At 49.7% G+C, this 16,530-nt stretch overlaps 1 protein-coding gene across 3 annotated transcripts; it reads left to right on the top strand.

Moving 5' to 3' along the window:
- Positions 1-3,907: 3,907 nt before the first annotated feature.
- On the top strand, positions 3,908-15,942 carry GFI1 (growth factor independent 1 transcriptional repressor). 3 transcript variants are annotated; one of them, XM_048946596.1, is made up of 8 exons: positions 3,908-4,025; positions 5,184-5,393; positions 5,510-5,716; positions 10,204-10,619; positions 10,710-10,847; positions 12,314-12,479; positions 13,964-14,009; positions 14,584-14,674. In XM_048946596.1, the coding sequence occupies exons 2-8, from the start codon at positions 5,279-5,281 to the stop codon at positions 14,585-14,587; spliced, it is 1,092 nt and encodes a 363-aa protein (XP_048802553.1). In that variant the 5' UTR covers positions 3,908-4,025; positions 5,184-5,278; the 3' UTR covers positions 14,588-14,674. The 3 variants fall into 3 exon arrangements, with proteins under 3 accessions (XP_048802553.1, XP_048802551.1, XP_048802552.1); XM_048946594.1 differs by lacking the exon at positions 13,964-14,009 and having other exon boundaries at positions 14,584-15,942; XM_048946595.1 differs by lacking the exons at positions 3,908-4,025; positions 13,964-14,009 and adding an exon at positions 4,803-4,864 and having other exon boundaries at positions 14,584-15,942.
- Positions 15,943-16,530: the final 588 nt, after the last annotated feature.

Genomic DNA, 16,530 nt, shown 5'->3' with positions numbered 1-16,530 from the left:
CGGAGGGGAGGCTTCACGGTGTGCAGCTCCTCACGGGGAGCAGAGGGGCAGCGCTGAGCTCTGCTGACCCGAGGGAAGGGCACGGAGCTGCGTCAGGGGAGGGGCAGCTGGGGGGGACAGACTCTGCACCAGAGGGCAGTGGGCACAGCACCAGGCTGCCCGAGTTCAAGGAGTGTCTGGGCAGTGCTCTCAGATGTACGGTCTGCTTTTTGGGTGGTCTTGTGCAGAGCCAGGAGCTGGACTCGGTGATTCTTGTGAGTGCCTTCCAACTCATGATATCCCACAAGTCTATGTTTTATCTTCCACTAAATTAAAATTTCAACTGTGAGTATAAATTCCTCTATCATTTTCACTAAAATAAATTCTTGTAAGACAACAGAAGAAAAGTGACTAGCACAAATTTTACAATACCACTTTGTAAATAATGTAATACTGTACTTAGTCACTGTTCAGCTCTTTTGTGGAAAAGCAACACTGAAGAAAATGCATGTTTTTGTTTTGATTTTATGTAATCAGTGTTCTAAATAAAAGATGATGTTAGCAATTCTGAGAGAAATTTGATGCTCGTTCCAAATTCATACTTTAAAATCCAAAGTGGAGGAAAGATTTGTTAGCGTAAAATGTCCACAGTTTAGCATGGATGTGCTGCTACTGGATATGCTGCTAACTCCTGCTAATACCTGCAGAGACATCAAAGAAGTGTTGCACATTTTGAGAGAAGGCAAAGAATAGAGGATAGTGCAGATTTCCTAGGACGGTCAGTAGGCTAGTCCTGGAGGCTAAAAAGAACAACCACCAACCAGCAAGCCATGATATCGAGGTTAGTACAATCTGCCTGAAAATCGCAGTGTTTGGTTTAACTGTGCACCTGCTAAAGAATTTATGTGTGCTGAGATGGAATGCAAGAGTTCTGTAGAACCTGATGGATCTCTGGATTTCACAGTTCCATTTTGTTCTACAAAATACTCTTAACAGTATAATCATGTTGATACATTTTTTAAATTCTCTTTTTTAAGGGGGGGGATTTTTAAAATTATTTATTTTTTTTTCACAAACAAGTTCAAGACAAGATAAATCAATGAAATAAACATATGCAGTAGCCATTAGAACCAGAGATTCTGAATGGTGGAATGAAAAGTGCACCATAAGTTGAGTTCCAACATAAATTCTAAATAGCATGATGTTTTATTTTGTTAGAGTGGAGAAAACATGCTAACATACATCTACTTAAACATACATAGTCAACCGATTGACTCAGATACAATCATACACGTACTTGATCCAAAATACAACACCTTAACACTTTCCCTTCCCAAGACTCAATACCTCATTTCAGAATGATGAAATACAAAAGCAATGCAGCACATTCTTGGAGTTGTACATACACTGCTGCAGAAGCGACTGAAATTTCTGTTGTCCCACTCTAGGAACTAAAATTCCTAAGACAATTTTGCATAGTCTATGTTCCATAACGCACAGATTCAACTTCCAATCCAATCATGGGTTAGGTTGGGACTCCTAAAGACCATCCAGTCCAACTCCCTTGCCATGAGCAGGGACATCTTTCACCTCTGGATCAGGTTGGTCAAAGTCCAAACTGAACAATTCCAGTGGTGGGGCAAGCACTGCTTCTCTGGGCGATCCGGTCCAGTGTCCCACTACACGCAGCATTAGAAACATTCTCTTCATATCTAATAGCACAGGTAAGTTCTGGGCCCACTCCCTCGCAAAGCTGGAATGCTGTTTTTTTACCTCAACCTTCAACAACCCGGCTGGCCTACTGCCACTTTCTGTCTCTAGTTTGTGTTGGCAGAAATCATTACTCTGAGAGCAGCAGATGAAATTGCTTTTATTTCTCTAGTGAGTTGAAAAGTTACTATTGAAATTGTGAAGTCTGATGTATTCACAGCACATTCGTATGCCACAAGGAGAAAGACACAAAGGTCCCGAGCAGCTGCTAGGAGAACAAAATAAAACAAAAATAGCACAATCAGCGGGAAATATAAAAAATGATGACACCTTTCCCAAGAGAATGCAAAGCACTACAAGTTAGCATGTGCTAGCAGCTTCTCCCAGTGAAAACGTTCTGGATAACAGAGATCTCAGCTTTCAATACACGGAAGTGTGCACCTTACTCATGAGTTCCCCATAGAATCACTGCTGCTGCTCCCAGTCCTGACTTCGACACGTATAAAAACGCCTCTCCTCCCCTACCTGCGTTCAGCTGCGTCCTCCTGCCACAGTCTCATCACTCCTGACCACGCAGATCCCATCTGCATCCCGTCACCCTTCCTTCCTTATCTGCTTTCCTTGCTTTAACGGACATCTCAGGCGGCTGCCGAGAGCAGCGCAACGCATTACGCCCAGGAGCTCTTCGCTCTTAGGCCTGCGCCTGTAATGGAATCTCGCACCGAACGCGCTCTCCTCCCGCGCTCTGCGGGTAACGGCCCGCCCGGCACGGCCCCGTCTCGGCCCCTCAAGGGAACGCGGCCGCTTCCCGCCTCGACCGCCTCGCGCGGCCGCCGACGCACGTGGCGCGCGGCAGACTCGTGCCTCGGGCCGGGGCCCCGCACACCTCCGCGTGGCGGCACCACGGCGGCCACCGCCGGCCCGGAGCACTGCCGGCCGCTCCCGCTCCCGGCGACGGAGCTGCGTGCTGCCGGCCCGCGGGAGCCGCCGGGAGCGGCGGGAAGCGGATCCGGATATGGGCCGGTTCTGCGCTTCGCGGGACGAAGCCGCTTGCGTGCGCTCTCCTCGCACGTGTGAGAGAGCCGGCGCCGCAGGGCCGGCTGCCGTTCCGACGTGGCCATCCTTCCCGACGTGTCGCGCTGAGCAGCCGCTGCCCGGCCCGCTGCTCTCGTAGCGCTGTCACGCGGCGCCGCGCCTGAGGTGTGCGTGAGCCGGTGCGTGCCGCCCCGCAGCCCGGCCAGAACCGTGAGCGCTAACACTAATTACCGTTACGTTTTCCGTTGCCCTCATCGCACACAGCGAGGGCGCTGCCCCGCCAGACACCGAGCGCCCGGTCTCCCTGCGGACCCCTCGGGGGAGCGCCCGCTCCGCCGCGGCCCGCTCCCGGCAGCGCGGTGTGCCGCCGCGCTCGGCCCGGCCGGTTTCGGAGCGCGGGACGGTGTGAAACCCCGATTCCCTCCCGCGGGGCAGGGTACGGAGCCCAGAACCGCCTCGGGCCGACGGCGGCCGCAGCCGAGAGCCCCGACGCCCGCGGCCGTTCAGGAGCCGCCGCCCGCCGCCCGCCTGGCTCCGTCCGCGTTTGCCGTCGCCTTCCGACCGCTGTCAGGAGACGGCAGGCTCCGGGCGGGGCGGCTGGGGGATCTCGCCTACCCCTTCCATATTTAACCATTACCTAAAGCCGAGGGGAAATGAGCAAACCTCCAGGCTTGGGGCTTTAGGTATTTTCAGCGCCGTTGGGCGTATTTATCCCGAAAGAGTTTTCCACAACAAGTTATTTCTGCTCTAGGGGAGGTCTCGGCGGCCCGGGCCCATCACGCGGCGCGGGGCGCCTTCCCGCCGCCGGGCTGAGGGGAGGGAGCGGCCGGCCCGGCCCCGCCGGCGAGCCGTGTGGTGAACGTGTGAGCGGTGCGGAAGTCGGAGGGGATCCAATAATAGCGCAGATAGACGCGTGCGAGCTCCGCGCAGCCCGGAGCGACGAGGCGCCCGATGCCAGGGCGACACCTCGGTGGCACCGCAGCGAGCCCCGCGCAGCGGGACACTGCAGGGAAAAGCGGGCAGAGGAGGGCAGCGGGGCTTATCTGCGGGGCTTCGCCTTTTTCTTTTCTATCTTTTGTCTTCGATGCAGAAGCTCCTAACGCTCAGGAAGTGGAATTTGTGGTTTTGGGGCCGAGCTCTGAAGGAGCACAGACAGAAAAAAAAAAAAAAAAAAAAAAAAAAAAAAAAAAAAAAAAACAAGCGAAGCAGCACCGCTTTTCAAAGGGAGGCTAAATTCACCGTCACCCAACGAGCGGGCTGCAGCCTCGTCTGCCACCCGGCTCCCCTCGTCCTCCGCATGGGTAAGCGAGTGAGCGTGCCTCCCCGCCCGCCTCGGGGGCAGCGCCTCTCCTCTGGCCGCGGCCTCGCGCTCCCTCAGGCCGCGCGATGCCCTCAGGCCGAGGCGGGGGCGGGGACGGGGGCAGGGGCAGGGGCAGGGGCAGGTGCGGCGGCGGAGCGGCGGCCCGCGCCGGGGCCGGGTGGACCGGGGGTGCCCCCTTCTCTCGGGGCCCGGCTCCCGCCCGGCAGGCTCCGGCCTTGGGCAGCGGGGCGGGGGCGCCCGGCGGCGCCCGAGGGCTTTCGGAGGGAAAAGCGCCGCGTCCAGACGGAGCCCCCAGCGGCCTCCGCCGTCGGGGCAGCGCGGTACGCCGCTGCCCGTCGCCCCCAGCTCGAGGCTGAGGCGCGGCGCGGGCCGGCCCGGGCGGCGACGCTCCGAGCGGTGCCCGGGGGGCGGTGCCTAGCGGCGGCGCGGGGCGGCCCCGCGGAGGTGGTCGCTGCGTTCGGGCCGCTCCGCTCTGCTGCTCTTGGGCGAACCCGGGGCGGCTCGAGGGAGAGGTCACGGCAGCCCCCGGAGTTCCCGAAAAGAACCGAACGGCCGCGATCTAACGGGCTTCTGGCGGTGACAGGTGCAGCGAGGGCGGCCGAAGCTGGGCTCGGCCCTCCGCTGTCGCCCGGGAGCGGCCGCGCCCCGCTCGCTCCTCGCGGCGCCGGCGGGAGATTTTCCCACCTCGCCCTCTCCCCTCCCCGGCTTTCGGTGCCCGCAGCTGCACGCTGCCGCGCCAACAGCTGCGGCTCGCTGAGAAGTTCCGTTGTGTTCGTTTTCGCCTTATCGTAGCGGCACAGTGAATCGCTCCCTCCGACGGTACGGCTCCTGCCCGCCGTCAGGCTAACGCCGTCGCCCCGCAGCGATTCCCCTCGTGCCCACCGTGCCGCCCCCCGCGGTCTCCGCGCGGTGCGCGGCTGCAGCCGTTGCCCGCTCCGCCGTCGGGGCCGTCTTCCCCGACCGGCCTCCCCGACCGGGCGGCCCCAGGGGCGGCGGGAGCCAAGAAACCGCGCTCCGGGCATCCCGGGGTTGGGCGGGGGGGGGGGGGGACGCGGCCACCTGCGCGCCGCCCCCAAGCGAGCGGCCCCTCCCGGCCCGCGGCCCCGGCCCTCAGCGGCGGTTCGGCGCCTCCCCGCAGGTCGCCTCCCCGCCGCCGCCCCGCGGGAGACTCGGAGGTGAGGCTCGCCGCGCCCGGCGCTCGGAGACGGAGGGTGGCCGAGGCAGTACCCCACCATGCCGAGGTCCTTCCTGGTGAAGAGCAAGAAGGCGCACAGCTACCACCAGCCCCGCTCTGCCGACGAGGACTACAGCCTGCGGCTGGAGACGGTGCTGGCCCAGATCTGCGCAGGTAGGAGCTCGCCCTTAGAAGGGCGGCCCCGGAGCCCAGCAGCGGGCGCGGGGCAGGCGGGGAGGGGGTGGCCGGCCGGGCTCCGCTGAGCTCCTCTCGCCTCCCGCTCCCCGCAGACAGCAAGATCCCCGAGGGCGCGGGGCTATGCCGCACCGTCCTCCCCGACCCGGAGCCGTCGCAGGGCCGCTTCTCCCCGGAGTCCCACCTCACCGAGGCTGCCGATGGCACCTCCGAGTCGGCGCCCAGCTGCGAAGGCAGCATCTGCGACAGGGTGTCCGAGTTCGGAGATTTCTGGAGACCGCCCTCGCCCTCCGTTTCTCCAGGTAGGAGCGGTGCAGCAGTGCCCGGCGGGCTCCGGCAGCGCTCCCGTGTCCGCGTTCTCCGGCCACCGTCTGAAACGAGTGGAAGGACAGATTTGCCTTTTCCCACTAGTTTTCGTGTTGTCTCTCTCGGGTTGCTCTTCCAGACGCGCTCCCCCGGCTAAGGGAGACGCATGTTACGGTCAGGCGATATGGGAGTTGTATTTTTATTGTCATTTCTTTTTGATTAATTGCTGAAGGCAGCCGATTATGTTTTAAAGGTCTCGGCGTTTTCTTACAGGGTCCTGGTACCTGGCCTTAGTGGATAAATGTATTTTAAGGCAGTAAACGTAACTACTTGGCTATCTTTTTACCTGTAGTGAACAGCAGAGTCTCTGTGTTTTGGACTGCCTGCTTGATGTTTTCCCGAACTCCCTTTGAGGTTATTTCTTGTCTATAAAAAGAAGAGGATCTCTCCCTCTTTTTTTTTCCCTTTTTTCTTTTCCTTTCTTTTCCTTTCTTTTCCTTTCTTTTCCTTTCTTTTCCTTTCTTTTCCTTTCTTTTCCTTTCTTTTCCTTTCTTTTCCTTTCTTTTCCTTTCTTTTCCTTTCTTTTCCAAAAGTACATTCATAAAACAACCAGATGAAACTAATGACGGTCAGATTTAAACACCCTGGGTCCAGGAAACTCACACTTAGGGCTGCAGCGTCTGTCTCTAGCTCCCTTGTCCTGCCTTTGATGTGGTTGGAGCAGTGGGAGATGCTGTCCCCAGCCTGGCATGAATACTTATCTCATTTAAAAATACCACTTTGTCATTTTATAACAAAAATATGTATCTACAAAACCTACTTTTTATTGCCTGGGTTAAAAAGTGACAGCTGAAAAAAGAACAATTTCTATCTTAGCAAAGGAAAAATTGTCTCAGCTTTTCAAAATGACAGCAGACGCCTGCAAACGAATACTTGGTCCTATTGACCCACTGATTTTCCGACTTCATTTTATTAGCATCGTTGCATATCAACAGCTGATTGTAATGATGAGGACTTGCATTTCTAAAGCTCACCAGTCCCTTAAGAAAGCTTCATTTGAACATTCCCTGAAAGAATGCTGATGAGTGTTGTTACAGCTACAGAACAGTTCAGGTCCTGCAAATGACCTAAGGCAGGAATACGGCAGTCTCTCTTTTGCTAGTATTTCTTCTCAAAGCACAGTGATGTATAATTTTTATTCTTACCAATTGTTCTCCTCATTCCCCAAATAATACCGTTTTCACAAGATATCTAAAAGGCAGATACAAAATGAGCAGCTATTTACCAGGGCTGCTCTGCCTTTGCCTTCTCCCCGCTCATTTCTTCCTTTGAATTATAGCTCCCTGCTGACCGTTCGGGTTACCTGGGAAAGGTATCTGCAAAATGACAGTAGCATCCCCAGATCAAGGTTTTTCAGAAGAGGGGCACAGTCCTGGAACTGTTTGATTCACATGGGATAATTGAAGGTTCGGGACTCCCTGTGCTGGCAAGAAAAAGCATCATTAATCTAACCTCGGTGCATTGAGAGAGGTGCTGTCAAGGATCAAGGCACCAGCAGGAGGGTTAAATAGGTGGGCTTCCTTTCTCAACTTTCCCAAATCCCTGCTGTCCAGCTGCCTTGTCAGATTCAGCGTAAAACTGGAATTTGTGCCTATGTCACTTCTGCGAGATGTGCTGGTGAGATGCTGGATTTTTGAGATTGTGTTTGTGTGTTTCTGTGCTTCTAAGGCAGTTCAGCTGAGAAATGATGCTTGTAAATCATGCGTAGGGCAGGTGCAGTGAGTAGTACTGTCACCTCCTCATCCCCAGGAGTGAACGTGGATGCTTTGTTGTGCAACGGAAGACAGTCTTGAGATCTGTCTTTGAATGCAGTGCTGCCAGTGCAGGAGGGCTGGCACAGATACAATGCAGTACCTTTATAGGGTTAGCATTCTACATGCATTGACTGCATTAATGCAGATCACTGTGTTATTTAACCTCACTTTCTACGTAGGCCTATAATCACGTGTGTTTTCATATACAGAATGTGCCTGATAACTCTGTACAACAGTACAAAGGCATTGCTTGATGAATCTCTTGGTGCTATAGTCTTGAAGGGACTTTTATTGGATGTAACAGAGTTGTCACTCAGGGATTATGGTGATTTTTGTTCTGTGGAAGAGGACACTTGAATCAATTCCCAGTCATTTCAGGTAGAGTTTGTCTTGTCATCCAATAAAGAGTGCTGACGTTTCTCCTCCCAGGGGCTGCACGGAACTGCTAGGAATGGAGAGGAGGAAGAGTGTCTATCTCTACCATTCACCCTCTGGAGGGCTGTGGAGCAGAGGAGAGGCAGAGATAGCAGTGTCTTTTGCTTGTAGTGTGACACAGACGGTTTGATGCTGGATGTGGGGCTTGGATGCCTTGAGCTTGCCCTTGGGAAGTATAGCATGAGTGGCTCCCCTGCACTTGTGCCTGCAAGGTCTTTAAACCATGTGAGGTGATGGAAGGAACACTGCACGCAAACTGACATGTGGTGCAGTGTTTACTGTGTCCAGTGTTGCCAATTCCAAGGGCTCAAAAATTAGGTGATTCTTTTGTCCCCCATCCCTCAATGGACTGGCTTGAAAATCAAAATTGTAAGAAATACCTTATGGATATTCAATTCTAGTGTTGAAATATTTACGGTTTATTTTTTCAAATTTTTTCTTTACGGTCTGGGCTAGTAGTTGATTTTAAGGGGAAAAAAGTAGTTACAAGAGCTAGAAAACAAAAGGAAAGCTGTGCGATGAAATCATGCAGTTTCAAGAGCTGGGGCTTTAAGATAGTTCTGAATCTTGCGATAAAATCGTGAGACATGACAACACTGAAACTGGTTGCAAGACACAAGATAGATGATGTGATGCTGACCACAACTTTGCAGTCAGTGCAGAACAGGAAAAATCATGCTTAGCACCATGTCAGCTAATTTGATTTCATCTCTCTGTTCAGATGTCCCAGTTGATGTGTGCTTCTATTCCCAACTGAAATACTAGTACTTTATTGGAAAAACCTGAGTCTATTAACATATGAAGCTACATAAAAGAAATAAGAATTGAAAATTCAATTTCTGATGTATTTTCAATCTTTTCTATAATCCTCAATGGTCATTTGTCTACCTGAATGGGTAGCCTAATGCTTCCTGCCTCTCTTCCTTATCCCACTCCCAGTTGTCTTTTTTTTTGCTGAAGACTGATAAAGAAGTGGAATCTGTGAAGCTGGCAAGAATGAGAAAATCAAACAATTGTGAGCATGCAGGTTTTTGGGTAAGGGAAGCAATTCTGCTAAACAAAGTGGTAGGGAGTGCCAATATTTCTGTGAAGGCATCAGCGTTTCACCAGTTAATTTATTAATGCTTTTTTTAGTTCACTACTGTATTTGTCCAGTGGGGACATTTGACTCTCCCAGCTCTGCCGCCTTTTGTGAGGTAGAGTGAAAGCAGCACACCTTGGACACAAATCACCACCTCTGGCAGCCACAGTTGGGATCTGATACCTCATATTCCCTGCATAACTGTGTTTTCTCCATACCCTGAGCGTTCGTGCCTTCGTACACTGATCTCTGAGACTGTTTTCCTGCCATTACATCAGTCTCTGCTAAAGCAAGTGGGATAGATCTTATGCCTACCCCCTTGGTCAGATGCTGTTGCCAAAGGTGAGGCTGTTACAGACAGCTGAAGTCACCTGAGCTTGTCTTGGTGGAAGATAGCTTTGATTATGGCTGATAGGAAAATCTCTTTGTCCTTCAATTTTTAATGCAGTGTATCCCAATGATTTTTATAATGCATTTATGAGCTCGGTATTTTCAGTGCACTCAGTGTCTTTATACAGAGAGATGTGAAAGAACTATGATTTTATTTCAGATAATTTTTTTTTTTTTTCCCCCTGAAAAAGTGAGGCATGAAATTCAGGCACTTCAGAAGCTGTTTTCTGTTTCGCTTATTTTTTTTGCCAGTAACAGGCAGTTATGGCACAAAGTTGAGAGACTGGATTTGGGCATTGCATTGTGCAACAAACAATTTTTAGTTCTGTTGTGCAGGTATACTCTCAGCACGTTTGCTTCTTCTGGCAGCTCCATAAAGTCATTTCTGGGTGAGTGTGACCTGCACTAAACTTAAATATTTGGACTGTCGGCTTTGATGCTCAGCTTGGGATATAGTAAGTATATTTTTCTGAGGAGCAACAGATAAAACCAAAGGAAGTTGCAGGCAGAGTTGTTTAGTATCTCAACAGTCAGATCAGTATGTATGCACCTGGGCACCCAAAGATGGAGGTGGTTGCTTTGAATTATTTGATTGGGGTAGCAGGTGAGGAGTTAGTGGATGCACCGACCCTACTGAATAATGTAAAATGTATAAAAAGCAGTTTAGGCTCTGGTACAAACCTGGGTACTGGGCCAATTCTGCTTCATGATGGTAGCTGGACTGTAAAAGTACACTAATTCCCACGGCCTTGTGTTTCCACAGCCTCAGAGCGATCTGTGTGTCCATCCCTGGATGAAGCACCTCCCTTCTCGGTGCCCTTCAAACCATACACATGGAGCAGCCTGGGAGGCTCTGAGCTGAGGCACCTCGTGCAAAGCTACCGGCCCTGCCCAGCGCTGGAGCGAACTTCAGCCTTGAGGCTCTTCTGCGAGCGGGGCTCAGAGCCCACCCTCTATGGTGCAGAGTGTAGCTCTTCCCTTGGACTTTATGGTGATTTTGGCTCCCCAGGCCCAGGGCTGTTTGAGCGGCCTCCAGCAGCAGCACCCGGACTCTATAGTGAGGCACAGACTGGGCTGCAGCAGGAGAAGGGACCTGGTGGCCTCAAAGTGGAGTCCGACCTCTTGTGCCGCCCTTTGCTCATTAGTGCTGGCTCTTACAAGTGTGTCAAGTGCAGCAAGGTAGAGACCCCTTTCTCCCACGCTGGTTATGACTGTTCCCCGGCCCCTTTTCCCTGGCTAACCTGACCCTGCCTGCTCTCTCCCTTTCAGGTCTTCTCCACACCACATGGCCTCGAGGTACACGTGCGCCGTTCACACAGTGGCACAAGGCCTTTTGCCTGTGACATGTGTGGCAAGACCTTTGGCCACGCAGTCAGCCTGGAGCAGCACAAGGCCGTGCACTCACAGGTGAGAGCAGGGCAGACTGCCAGGATGAAAGTGGGAAGGCCAGGGCCAGCTGCTTGCTTCAGCAGGCACTGGGAGGGCCATGAAGGCAGTGACAGAGCAGTAGGGTGTTTAAACTGAGAGGAAGAAAGCATAGTGGGGATGCAGGGTGCACTTGTGGGTGAAGAGTATGATGGTAAGCAGAGTAAAGGGTGGGCAGCTAGCAAGCAAAGGAAGAATAGGAACAAGTTGACAAATCACAGAATACTGACTTTGTTTCCATTCCCTTGACCTTGTGTGTGTCTGTATTAAGCAATGGGCTCTTTTGGCACTCCAGAAGTAACAGATAATAAATAATAAATTTTCGTTCTCTGAGCTGGAAACTGTGAGCAGGGTGGGGACTTTGTTAACGGCTAAAGCAAGTCACTGTGCTTTCTTCAGACACAGCTCTCTATATTTTTTTTCTCCTCCCTCTCCACCAAAGAAGTGAATCTTCCCTTGTTGGTAGTCATTGTGTCCACGCAGGGAACATCTGAAAGACCAGTCAGGTATAGAGCACGGACTTCATCCGTCTCGACACCCTCTGAGTCACACACCAAAAGAATATGGTAGTTAATTTTGGTAGGAGTATTTGTAACATTTTCCATCTGCTGATATTGTTCCATATTTCCCCTTCACCCACCCACTTAACCTGGCAAATCTTCCTTCCTCAGATTGGGTTTGGGAGGATAGAATTACAGCAGTGTTTGTTTGCTGTCTTATTTACAGTTGCATGAGCGTGCATCAGCAGAGTGCACAATGAAGAGAAATATCTCATCACCCATTAAATAATGTTGAAAAGAGCAGTACTGCAAAGTAAATCCAAGGAGGGGAGAAAATTTCTGGGAGTGTGCATAAAAAGCCAAATAAGGTGCCTATATTAAGCATAGCAGGAGGAGGAAGTTGTAATGGGAGTTAAAGAAAAAGATGACCTGTGGTGGAAGCAAGTGATGGGGAGATTTGTGTTAGGGAAAGGAGACACAGCACTCCTAATGCATTTAGTTAGATTTGTCAAAGCAGTAAGCCAAAAAGCTCTTTTCCCCAGGTGCCCTAGGTACCTTTCACTTAATTATAATGAAAGTAGAAATATGCAGTTAGTCATTAAGCTTCCAGCACAAATCCAGCCACAGAGATTTCCCCAGAGAGCCACTCAGACCTCAGCACCCACTTTCCTGTGTAGAGTGCACTTTGAACAGTGCTGCAGCTGCTGCTCTTCCCAGTGGAATGATCATGGGTCCATGTTGAAATGTGCAGGCAGTGGGAAAGGGTTCATTATCTTTTTCTTTATGCAACACTGTCATGCTGGTTTTAGCATCTCCTCAGGCCGGCTTTCTGGAGATGCAGAAGTGCTTTCTAAGGCAGAAGGGCAACACTGATGTGCTGCTGGCCAGATAGCTGTGGGTTCTCTGGCACAGCGTAATGTGGGTGTGTTTGGGCTCCTCTTTCTGCAGGAACGCAGCTTCGATTGTAAGATCTGTGGGAAGAGTTTTAAGAGATCTTCCACTCTGTCCACCCACCTGCTTATCCACTCGGACACCCGGCCCTATCCCTGCCAGTACTGTGGGAAGCGGTTCCACCAGAAATCTGATATGAAGAAACACACCTTCATTCATACAGGTATGCCTTGCAGCTGCTGCTGTTCAGCCTCAACTACAGGGGCAGGTCTCTGAAGTGGTCCCTCTGCAGCAGCCTGTTCCTCTTCAGCTGGAACAGCGTATGTACCTTCCTGTGCTTCTCATGGCCCTGCTGTGGTTCACGCTATCTGAGCTCTTCTTGTGCAAATGAGGGTGATTTGAATGTGGTTTCATGAACAGCAGCTGCAAAATAACCCAAATCCTCGCAATCCAATCAGTGTTCCCTTAATAGGATCTACCGATGTTTATTTAAACGGCTTTTGCGTAAGATGATTTGTAGAGTATTATATTCGTGTGGCCTTGATTTACAGCTGAGGTCCCTGGAAAATGATAGGTGAATTTGACTGCAGCATCTCTTTATACAGGATCTACCAATTTACAGTAGGAACAAGAGGAGACTCCTCCTCCAGGTCAAACAGTAAACTGGCGGTCCCAGGGTCCAAATCTTAGTCTAAATATTTGTTCAGAGATTGATTGTCTGCACTTCCACCCGGACTTTCTGAGAAAGGACTGCAGCCTGATACAGAATGGAAAGAGAGGTGCAGAGTTCTCAAGTTTCACTGTTAGTAATAAACATGGAAACTAATAAAGAGCAGGTGAATCACAAAAGGAAATTGTTCTAAAAATATTGCTCAGTGAGAAGGCAGGTTTATCAGAGATCTGTAAAAGTAGATTTTACTTTACATACCTTCACCACATTCATTTAAGGCAGAGGGAGATGAATGATGTGCGGGACACAGAAATATTTCTAGGCACAAAATAATAGTTGTAGTGGCTTAGCCCAAGATTTGGATGACCAAAATCCTGGTTCCTGAGAGTGGAATATCAGCAGATATCAGGAGCGAAATATTGAAATGGTAAATATGCAGAAAGATGACATCATATGTAGCGCTGCTTGGTTGTGATTTTTCTAGATCACCAGCAGTAAACAATAATACCTAGAAAGATTCTCCACAAGATTACTGCTGAATGAAAATAAAGTATTTAGGAAGTGAAGAGTATTTCCATAGTAACTTTTTCAAATGAGATTTCAACCAAATTCCGAATGGGCCAAAATGTTTTTTAGATGATTATTCTGAGGTCACAAACTGTCTCTGGGCTGTTAATTGATAATATAGAACCAGAACCTTAATTGAGTTAGGGGAAATTTCTTATGCAGCATCCAGTTGCAAAATGTGCTGGAGGCTGAGTTCACACAGATTTTACTTTTCTAAGAATCTGATTTTTAAAAGTACAAACAGTGCTTGTTGCTCCAGCTGAAGTCAGCAGGCTTCACAGGTGCAAAGCCATTCTGAAAATCAGGCTTGGTTTTGTGGTCGGGCTTCCCTTTTTTTCGTTATTTGATAGTAAACAGTATGGAAATGCACTGATATCCTGCTCCTGTGGAGACCTGTGTAGCTGTGCCACTGACCTCTCTGTGAGAGAAGTTCAGAGGCTGGATTTATTCCCATTTCCATTATTCGCCAGGAGGAGAACTTCAGGACTCGCTTGGAGAAACTGCTAGCATTTCAGGGTGAGGACTAGAGGGAAGAGCTGATCACTGTGTGAACCCTGCCCCTCAGGCTCACTCAAGGGCCTCATCCTCCTTTGCAGGCAGGCCACGGCTCACTGATTTTGGCTTAGCAACATCCATCAATCTATTCCACTTGCACCTAGGTTAATGCCATCATTGATGTCAGTCATCACAAGCTGGGGTCTTTCCAGGAATTCCTGATGTTTCTAGGCAAAAAAAAAAAAAAAAAAAAAAAAAAGCAATTGAAGTCACACAGAGGCTGTGCAGCCAAATATCAGTGTGTTCACAAGCTGTTATGTCCTTAGAGCACTATTTGCTTCAAGCTGCTCCCAGGACTGTACTGGGGCAATGCAAGTACAGCCAGATCCTTGCCTGCTAAGCCACGGTGCAGGCACAGCTGATTACTCAAGGTGACCAACTGCATGATTTTAGTAAGAATGGCTTTCTTTTTGTAATCATGTAGGAATCACTTCAGTTAGCTCCGAGGCCCAGAATGCATTTCCTTATCTGCTCTGACCCTGAGTGTGCAGCATGTTACCCCTTTCACACCTTCTTTAACACCTTTTGCTTGCAGGTGAGAAACCCCACAAGTGTCAGGTGTGTGGAAAAGCCTTTAGTCAGAGCTCTAACCTCATTACTCACAGTCGCAAACACACAGGATTCAAGCCTTTTGGCTGTGATCTGTGTGGCAAAGGCTTCCAAAGAAAGGTGGATTTACGGAGACACCGGGAGACACAGCATGGCCTCAAATGAGCCCTGCAATGCTGAAAGCACCTACAACACTAGGAGAACAGACTCCCTTGGCTTCCCCGCTGGACCTGAGCCCTGTCTGTATAACAGACCCTGGCATTAGCTTTCTGACCGGGAGCTTGGAGAGGAAAGAAGAGGACAGGGCCATGCATTGGCAGCTCAACCTACATGACTACAAGAATGGAAGTTAAAAGTCGGGGTTTCTATCTGTTGTCCTCTGTTTCTGAAATAACACTGGAAAATAAGTCTTTTAGATACAAAGCCTGTTACTCTGAAGATGGATAAGCTACCAAGTACCTGTAAGCTGGAAGGTATTTATCCCATGGCCAAGATAAAAATCCTAATGTTTTCAATACTATGAATTACTATGCACGGATACGTGGGTATGAACTGTGTTTATATAGTACTCACAGAGAGTGGTCAGTAAATGGCACAGGCAGTGCTTGCCTTGGTTGAGGATGCTGAAAGGATTCAGTCTTGGTTTCCTGTCAGGAAAGCCTAGAAGGTCTGGATTGAAGTGTGCAGTTTGACATCTGGCTGTTTTTTAAGCTGAGGCACCAGCTTGGGCCTGCTTCTGCTCTCACTTATTCCGGTGTAAATTAAGAGTTGTATTGACAGTTAGGAGGAGACTCCTTTTACCTCCCAAAGCTATCTCTGTGAATAAGCAAGGCCTGGCTGTGTGTGTTTGAGGCTTGTGGAATTATGTCTTGCTACATCCACTGACGAAAAGGAAGCTTATGAAAGACAACTGGAAAAGCCAAAGCACAGAGTTATGCCTTATAACTAGAAACCCACCTAAGGACTGGTCCTGACTGAGAGCAGGGGCGTAGGGAAAGCAAAGACTTTCGATCCAGAAAAATTGTTGGCTTCTGCACTCAGTCTTGTTATAAATAACTGGAAAATAGCTACCCAACTGTGTCCTTTGTATATTTGTTTTTGTTGTCTTTTTTAAGTTTTTAAAGGGAGACTCACCTGAGGTGGGCAGGAATCAGTGTAAAAGAGTAATTCACTGAATTTGCCTTAAATGACCCTGCATGTACCTCAGTTTAAAAAAAAAAAAAAGCTGTTTTTACTTTGTTAACAAGTTTGTAAATGTCTTATTTAGATTTTATGGAGTGTCTTAATGTTTATTAGTATGTATTTATTGGAACAATGTTTTAAATTAATAAACTATTGAAGATCATCCAGAGTGATCTTTGTTTAATGTGTGACTTCAACATATTATTGAATGTCAGCTGTTACGGATACACCACATCTAGTGATGGTCAGAGATACGGCATTCAAACAGGAAATGCAGGAACAACATAATTTGCGCAATATATTTTGCAGAAGAGCTCTGGCGATTAAAGAACACCGGTGTCCTGCTTATGAATCCAGGTCCATTGATTTCAGTTAATCACTTAGCAATTTTGAAGGCCGGAGTATCCTATGGAATGTCACCATGAAGCAGTTTAGTGGGAGAAGAGCCATTTTAAGTGTTTACGTTTGAAATGTAGATTGCTAGAAGACCCTGTTTAGTGCAGGAGGAACTTGGATATCCTCTGAGATAAAATGTCTGTGCCAGGAGTTTTCAGGGACATCTGAGGACCAGGTGCATCGCTTACACGGTGTTGTGGTTTTATGATTCTTGTTATCAGTGGCCTGAATGAAGTCTCACCCCCACCGAGAGCTGCTGTGTGGGACATGTCAGAACTCCAGCATGAACTGGAGTCAGAAGTAGGATGGACATGGAATTGCCTTTTGTCTGCCTTCCCTATTAGCAGGGCTTGCT

Source organism: Lagopus muta, chromosome 5 (genome assembly GCF_023343835.1).
Source record: "Lagopus muta isolate bLagMut1 chromosome 5, bLagMut1 primary, whole genome shotgun sequence".
NCBI lineage: Eukaryota > Metazoa > Chordata > Aves > Galliformes > Phasianidae > Lagopus > Lagopus muta.
This window is presented reverse-complemented; position numbering and strand designations above follow the sequence as displayed.